Source organism: Xiphias gladius, chromosome 15 (genome assembly GCF_016859285.1).
Source record: "Xiphias gladius isolate SHS-SW01 ecotype Sanya breed wild chromosome 15, ASM1685928v1, whole genome shotgun sequence".
Lineage (NCBI taxonomy): Eukaryota > Metazoa > Chordata > Actinopteri > Istiophoriformes > Xiphiidae > Xiphias > Xiphias gladius.
In genome coordinates this window covers 5,630,263-5,638,477 of record NC_053414.1, presented here as the reverse complement: position 1 = coordinate 5,638,477, position 8,215 = coordinate 5,630,263, and the positions used below count along the sequence as shown (strand labels likewise).

Sequence of the window (8,215 nt, the reverse complement as noted above, 5' to 3'; positions counted from 1 at the left end):
AAGGAGGCTGAGCGAATGCAACAGAAGAACCAAGCTCCAATGTCCGAAGAAGAACAAGAAGGAGAAGTAATCGATAGAAGAAATACTGAAGAAATTAGTCTTTTTCCCCATCCCCTCCTTTCTTCTTCTCCGCCCCATGCAACTGCGTGATGTCATTTCCTGTCAGGTCATCCTTCGCCGCGCGCTGAGATGAGTCACCGGGTAGGAAGGGGCCTTACGAAGTGTCCGACTCCCTTCTCTGGTTAACTGAGCTCGCCGCCCCCCCCCCAACAGTGCACTCAAGCGGGGCGTGAGCCCACACCGTGCCCCGCCCCCCTCCGCTACCACCACCGCCGGACAGGAAGCGATGTCACACCAGTTCCGTCAGCATTAAGTGGGTCTTTAACAGTAAACAGAGATGATAAAACTCATCAAATATCAGCCAGCGCTGAGATTGGCTGGTTTTTGCAGTATAGGCGGAGATTCCTGGTTCTGTCCCTTTGAAAGGAAAAAGGTTAAAGATAAAGTGGTTGTTCTCCCTTTTTTTCTTTTCATAGTTTGTCATGTAAAGTTTCATTTTGTTCTTCATTGTTCAAGTTTGATTTTCTGGAGGCATAGCTTGGCATGTAAGGGTTAGGGGGGGTCCTGGCTTTTTGTTTATTTATTTTTCTTTAAACATATCTGTCGAGGAGCAGAATCAAAGCGGTGGACTCTGCGTTCCGACTCGTGTTCAGGCTTTTACATTTGGCAGACTGGCCGGCGATGGATAGCGCACATCTGACGGAACCAATCCATCACGTGTCAGTCTGGGAGAAGCGCTTTCAGGCCTCGTAAACTGCAATGATCAATGGCCGTTTTTTACAGTGACATGCTTCTCCCTTGTTTTCTGTTCCCACACCTCTCTCTTCCTCCTGCGGCCTGGCCTTGCTGGTCAAGCAGAGAATTTTGGGACGTGTAGTTCTGAGACTGAGAGAGGCAGAGGTAAACTGTGCCCAGGCTTTGCCCTTGTTATCTTCGCTGTCTCTTTTTCATTGTATCCATGTGATGCTCTGTCACTGATTTGAGTCTTACACAAAATGTGTAAAAGGCTATTGCAGCACCATCAAACCCCTCCCCTCTGCCCCTTCCTCTCATTTAGAGTCCGAGGGGGGAAGGTAGAGGGTTTTTAGGGCGTCCAACCCCCCCAACATTTCCACCACCACCACTTTATTAAAAGTCTACATATCCAAGGCCAGAGCACTGGAGGCTGCTGTTCTTCTTCTCCTCTCCTGCCCTTACCCCTCGCTCCCTGTGGTCGCTAGCACCAGTCATCTTCATCCGTCTCACTGTAAGGTTCATGCAGGCCCTTGCGAGGCCCTCTGGCGTGGGGGGGGCGGTGGTGCGGGTGGGGGGGTACCCCAGGTGGTCCCCGTCGATGCGGGGAAGGTGAGGATGAGCGGTAGCCATTGGGCACCCTGCGTGGATGCGGGTGAGGGGGCGGAGGGGGCCCGTGACGGGCAGTCCTAGGTGAGCGTGGGTGCGGGTGAGGATTTCCCCCATGCGGGTGTGGGTTGCCATGGGAGAGGCTTTGCTCGTAGGCAGGGGGCTCGTGGTGCCGCTCGTACTCGTAATCATGCTCGTAGAAGGGCCCATCGCCCTCCAGGCTGTCCCCAGGTGGAGGCCCGCTCCAGCGGCCTCGGTGAGGGGACCTAGGTGAACCGTGGAGTGGCGAGCGTGGGGACTGGTGCCTGGGGGAGCGCGGTGAACCGTGTCGGGATGAGGAGCCCCCGTGGTGGGGAGAGGCGTGGCGTGACGGGGGTCGGTGGTGGTAGCCTCTGTCGTGATCTGGTGGGGAGAAGTGTCGGGGGGAGGGTGAGCGCAGGCGGCCCGGCCCAGGGGGGCCGTAGCTGGGCTTGCGAACAGCGGGGGAGTAGGTGACATGTGGACGGGGGACAGCAGGTGTCTGGGGCAGCTGGCGACGACCTCTCCGTGGAGTGCTGGTCCCCGAGGTGGAGGGGACCGGGCTGCCGCTCACCGAACTACTGCCCTACAGCAAAATGTAAACAAGGAAAATCAAAACGCACCACAACAACAACAACAGAGACCAGAACAGAGTAGAGGGGTGGTGAATAGATAGATAGATCAATGGATAGATAGATCGATAGATAGATAGAGAAGAGATAAACACCATTGAAAATCATTCAAAAAACGTAGTGATGAGGCAAAAAATTGACACCAAGAAGCAACACGTCACATTGAAGAAAAATGGACAGAGAGAGAAACAGTGACAAAGAAAAAAGCATAACACAAAAAAAGAGAGATTGATATCCATAAGTAAGTGTATGTGAAATTACTTTGTGTGAACTGCTACTGAATAAAAGAACAGTTGTTCTGGTGGGTGCAAAAGGCAGAGGATAAGGATCACTTCAGAAGTAATGAACCAATCTTTTCTTAAATGATCCACCTCTGTGCTCAACTGATAATAACAGGTCCACTGGGATTAAATCATATAAAATCTAGATCTGTCAAACACAGCTCATTTTGATTTTTGATTTTTTTAAGTTTTTTTGACAAAACCCGCAAAAGCCTACCCTACTGTGACTACCAGATTGAGAGTACTATAACTAGGTATGATGTAAAGCACCATCGTCAGCACTGAAATATCCATAATGACAGTAAAGAACAACTTCAAGGCTACTAGGGCTCTCTTCCGACCTGTATTGAGCGAAAAGCTTTATATAAAAGGTACTCTACAAATGTGGAAAATAATGAGAAAGAACAGGAAAAAAAATGGTATGGGACCATCTTGGGAATCTGTCCCTAATATTTTACGACCCTCGGCATTAATCTTGGTGTCTTTGGAGCCCACCTGTCTGTGACCGCGTCCGTCAGGCCCCTCGCTGGGCGACCGGGACCAGTGGCGGTCGTGGGGATGTCTGTGAGGATAGTCGTGGCGGTCGGGACCGTAGCGCTCCTTGTCCATGGAGCTGTGGTGATGGTGGTGGTGATGATGGTGACGACGGTCCTTTGTCCGGCCGCGGTCCCGCTCGCGCTCCTTGGGCGGCAGGTCACCTGACTGCGTGGTGGTGCTGAGGTCTGTGCCCAGCCCTAGCAAGGAGATATCTCAGTTTACATCTGTAAATTCAAAACAACTCATGATTTTGTTTCAGGTATGTGCAGCCCCAGGTGACGAAGATGAAGAAAATGAAGATTACGACATCTCCCTCCAAGTTGCTGTAGTGGATAAATGATTCAAGGCAAAGGCATTTTAAATGAAAACAAGGTAAAACAAGTAGCAGAATCGAAAGGAATTGACATTAAAACAGAAAAAGGCAACATAAAATATAAATGCCTATACGGTATATCCAAGCAAAACTCCACAACACTTGTGCAGTTAAATGTAGAGCAAGGAAAAGCAATTTAAAACACCATCATCACTACGGAGTCTGGGAAGCAGAGGAGAGGATTCTCCATCAGATTAGAGAGCTCTCCAATTATAAAGGGGATTAAGAGTTTAACTGTGCCATCCGTGTTGGATTAGCTTTACAGCTGAAGCATGCAATTTTCACTTGCAAATGAGTGATGAAGTGAGCTATCTGCTGGCGCAATGTTCTTTTCAAGGACTTCTTTGTGCCACAACTTGACTTGCATAAAATTTAGTGAAAATGATGAAAAAAATCTACTCTCGTACCTATTTAAATGTACAGATTGCTCTTAATTGCCTGGACAACTGCTAATGAGTTGCCCTTGACCAAGCTGTAAAGCGGCAGTGCATACTGCAACTGCGTTCGCCTTACACTTAAATTAAAGCCACCGTGACGACGTTTCATCATCACTTTCTGTCCAATGCCAGCGTGTTCACTGTGAAATTGGGGAAATACAATATCGTGGCTACGATACATGTGTCAGTGTTCCCAATGGAAATCCTGCCATCTACTTTTATTTTCTTTGAGGGCTAGCATTTGTTCTCAGTCCAAAATGCCACGTGGTCATTCAAATGCTAGCATGTTAAAATGCTAATGCTAACGCTAGGGTAACACAGAATGTTTAGCGTTAGCAACAGCGCTTAGTGTGATTATCGCACTGGGTAATTTTACATGCTAATTTTAACATTAGCATGTAAGGATGTGCACAGTTAGCAAGCTAACAGTGTTTCTGTCAGTAGTTTTTAAGGGGTCTTGTCTTTAATTTTAAACCGTTGATCAAGTGGAAACCTTCACCTTCACATTGTCCATCTAATTTAGTTGTTCAGATGTTACTCTGGTCTTAAGTGACGAACCAGCTGACTGACAGACATTGTCCCACAGCCACACCACCTACCTGTGCAAGAGCAAGCCTACGCCAATGGAGGGGGCCTGCTCTCGAATTGAGATTCATAAACTTTTAGATGTGGAGATGCCGGTCTGATGTTAGGTAGGCATTAAAAGGTAGCGTATAGACGACCACTATGAGTGGCTCACCCGTGTCCGCGTCAGTGTATCTGGTCAGGGAGCGCTGTGAGGTGCGGTGGCTCCGGTCCCTGTGCCTGCGTCCTCCTCCGTGCCTCCCCTCCTCGGACACCACCCTCTCCAAGGAGTAGTCGTCCAGCCTCACGCCCCGGCCCGTACGCCCGTGGACCAGGCTGGAGGTGGAGCGACGCATGGGACTGGTGTCGGTGATGGTCTGTGGGGACGGAGAAGAGAGCAGAAAGGGAGAGGGACGGACAGACAGGGAGGACATTAGGCAGGAGAGGAGGTGACAGGAGGAGAAAATGTGAAAAGAGATAAGAAATAGTGGGAGGGGGGGAGACAGGAAGAGAGGAGAAAAGAAGTCAGACTTAATGCATCCTGACTGGTGGAGTCCATCCTCAGCTGTGAGAAGGACACTTTGAACACTCACTTCGTTGACTTTTGCGGAGCATATGACACTACCACAGAGCTGCATGTGGTTGACTGTCAGATCGTGCATTCCTGCATGTACATATGCCTACTGGATAGACAATATCTGACCTGGGTCAAACAGCGGTACCAATATCTCTTGCTTTAGGTGGGCGGTGGTTAACCACACTAGGACAATTCAGGTTTTCACAGGTTGCGTGTTGTTCTGCAAAAACGACCACTTTGTGTTGTGTTGTCCTGTGTGGCGAACTGCACCCCCATGAGCTGAAACTAAAACACTAAGATGGTTTCTGAGTACTGTTTGACTCATTTTAAGTCACATATCGGCTCACGGTATTTGCATTCATGTAGCTTGGCCCGCAGCACCTGAAATCCCTAACTGTCAAGCCTTCGGCAAGCACATGCTTCTCCACCGGAACCACGGAGGACTGCAACAGGCAGAGAGATAAAAGGGAGGTGACAGGGAGAGAAGAGAGGGGCGGAGAGACGGAGAGCAAGCGTGAAGGAGGGCAAGAGAAACCATGCCTCACATGCACAAGGCAGAGGAGCCTGCTGGACCTGGCGGCCATGTTTCATTTAGATCATACTCAGATTGGAAAGCCGGAATGTTTTTCGATGCCAAAGCCGAAACATCATCAGAGCGGCAAAAGAACATCAGATGTTTGAGTTTGGTTGAAGAAGTGATGATTGGACATATGCGACCTCCACCTTTTTCCACGTATCTGGAATCTATTACAGATATGTATATAGAACTAGTTTTAATACATAAAGACACATCAGCTTAGACAGCAGACAGGGGAAGCTTTTATTAACAACTCAGGGAGGCACGGCTAAGAATAAGCACATTGCTGCATTATAAATATTACAGAAGCCTGGAACAGCTGACAGGCAGAAGAAATGAATCTTGCTGATTCGGAGGGAAACATCTGACTAAATGTTCACCCATGGATCGGCATAATCTTGTTTCTTTCAAACTGCTTTCCACTTGAATTGATTTAGATATTTGTAGCTATTTCATCCTATTCAACGCATCACATAAATGCCAGATTTAGAGAATATCAATATATTTCTGTCCAAAGACTGCCTGAATTGGTCATTCGGGTCTCATGTAAGTATATAGGTTTCCCAACACTGAGTATGATATAAATGAGATATGGCAACCATGTGGATAAGGTAAACTGACATTTCACAACCTTAGAGCCTGGTCAAAAAGCTCTGCAAGAACCCAACGGGAAGATCCGACCGAATGGATTATTGTGTTTCAAAGGCCTTTTAAAGTTGTCACGGTATGGGATCTTAACACGACGGGCTTGCGTGTTAAGATCTTCCCTGTTAATTTAAATTCAGGATCATGGCCTGAATTGATGGACAGCCGTATAATCATGATGAGCTTGGTCGGCGCAGTTGGCCTGAATTTCGGATTTGCCGATTGGTCCTGGTGACATTAGCGCAGAGAGAGAGAGAGTCATTGTTGGCCTTCTCGGCTTTTACAATTGTAAAGGTGGCTGGTAAACTGTAGAATCAACTAGACAACGTGGGGAGCGGGTTAAAAAAGAAAAAAAAAAAAAGTTACAGTAACTTCCTATCCTGTACATTCAATAGGAATCTATTTGACCCTGCCTAGTGCTGTATGTATATATCTAATACATGAAAGTAGCGTACTTACTCAAGCGTTATTCCTTTTCAAATGTGGCCGTGCTTTCACATCAAGACACACGTCAGGTGGACAGTAAATCACAGCAAATTGTGTAATAGAGCTGGCTCCAGTTTAACGATTCGGGAACCAGTCTTGTGTGATTTTCCTGCTGGGTTTGTACCAGACTCTTCCGACCAGGACCGGACCCTGCCGGCACTTTGAACCCCCCCCCCCCGGGGAAGCTTCGCGTCAACCTGAGGACCAAGCACGCGTCGGTCCGCAAGCAGCAGGCCGGACATAGACCCAGGCAATCAGGGGAGGAGTCACCGTCATGAGAGGAGCTGCACTGCGCGCAGACAGCAGTCTGCACACTCTCCGAGCGGCCGGACACAAGCCATGCATGCCCCGCGGGTAGCCGGCAGCACAGTACTGTACGTTGACACACACGATGCACTTAATATGCTCAGACACACACACACACGCACACACACGTGCGAACGCTTGAAAAGGATGTGTTACTTTTCACATTTTCTGGGTGTCTATTTTGGAATGACACACGCATGTTCCTTTTCAACATTTGTGTTGGCAGCAAGCCTCCCTGCTCCATGTGTCGTAACTAGGGATCTAATAACAACTCGAACGCAGGATTTTATCAAAACAATCTATTTTGGTTGTGATCTTAAAAAAAAAAAAGGAAAAACAGCTAAATATCGATGTTATGTTTTTGAGAATATCTTTGCACCGGCACTAGAGAGAGCAAGGCTAGCACGTTTTTGGGTTCGGTGCTCAAACTGGCGCTGACCTCAGCTAAACTCAGTGTTAAGACTTTTTTTTTTTCCAGTCCGCTGTGTGACTCCGTTATAGCATTTTAGTCTGTTTTTTTTTTTTTTTTTAAATGAAGTTCAGCACCTTTTATACACGAACTTTGATCTCAAAGTTCATGAGTAACTGAGGAGCTGAAAACAAGTCAAAAGCAAGAACAGACAATTTAAACAAGTTAAAATGTTATAAGAGAGAAGAAAGACTGTACTTAAAATACTACTGTTAGTGCTACTACTTCCACTAATATTAATACAACCACCATTAATGCACTACTTTTCCAGACAGATGTTTAGATGTATACATGTGTGTCGGGCTTATTTGGGGATAAAACTGGTCTTATATTAAACAGGTTCAAAAGACAGAAAAAAATCATCTTTACTTAATTCCTAAAAATATCAGTGTAACACTATGATCCTGGCGACTCGCGTGTCCAAATGAGCTGTTGGCTGAATCCCTTTTTACATTACATCCATTGTTGTAACAAATCACGCGTTGAAAAGTTACCAACCATGATGTCACCCAACTAAAGACAGACAGAAGTGTTGAACGTGACACAGCCCATTTCTGAGCGCTCCACTCTGCCTCTGTCCAACTTTCGCGCCACCTTTCAGGCCACTGAATGACAGCGTTCGGCTTAGAGCCACACTTTCCCATGCTCGTACACCGCTTCCTGTCCATCACATCCACGGCGAGACTCTGCTCCGCCACGGCATGCACGACTAATGACGCGCCGGCACGCCGCCGGTCCCCTTGCGCGGGCCGGTCCATGCTTTTTGTCATTCACTGTTGGCCCAGCCTGCGGCGATGCAGCAAAGTGAAACACGCATGTGACACACACACGGAGGGACACGGAGGGACACGCACGCACGCACACACACGCACGCACACACACGCACGCACGCACGCACGCACGCACACACAC

General features: G+C 47.9%; 1 protein-coding gene across 1 annotated transcript in view; it reads right to left on the bottom strand.

The window, feature by feature from the left end:
* Nucleotides 1-358: 358 nt before the first annotated feature.
* Nucleotides 359-8,215, bottom strand: part of cacna1ab (calcium channel, voltage-dependent, P/Q type, alpha 1A subunit, b) — a 187,309-nt gene continuing 179,452 nt past the window's right edge. Inside the window, exons 51-53 of the mRNA XM_040146391.1 lie at nt 4,410-4,620; nt 2,828-3,081; nt 359-2,005 (exon numbers count right to left, since the gene is read on the bottom strand). Of these exons, the coding sequence (XP_040002325.1) occupies nt 1,277-2,005; nt 2,828-3,081; nt 4,410-4,620 (1,194 nt within the window). The 3' untranslated portion in view covers nt 359-1,276. The remainder of the gene's footprint in view (nt 2,006-2,827; nt 3,082-4,409; nt 4,621-8,215) is intronic.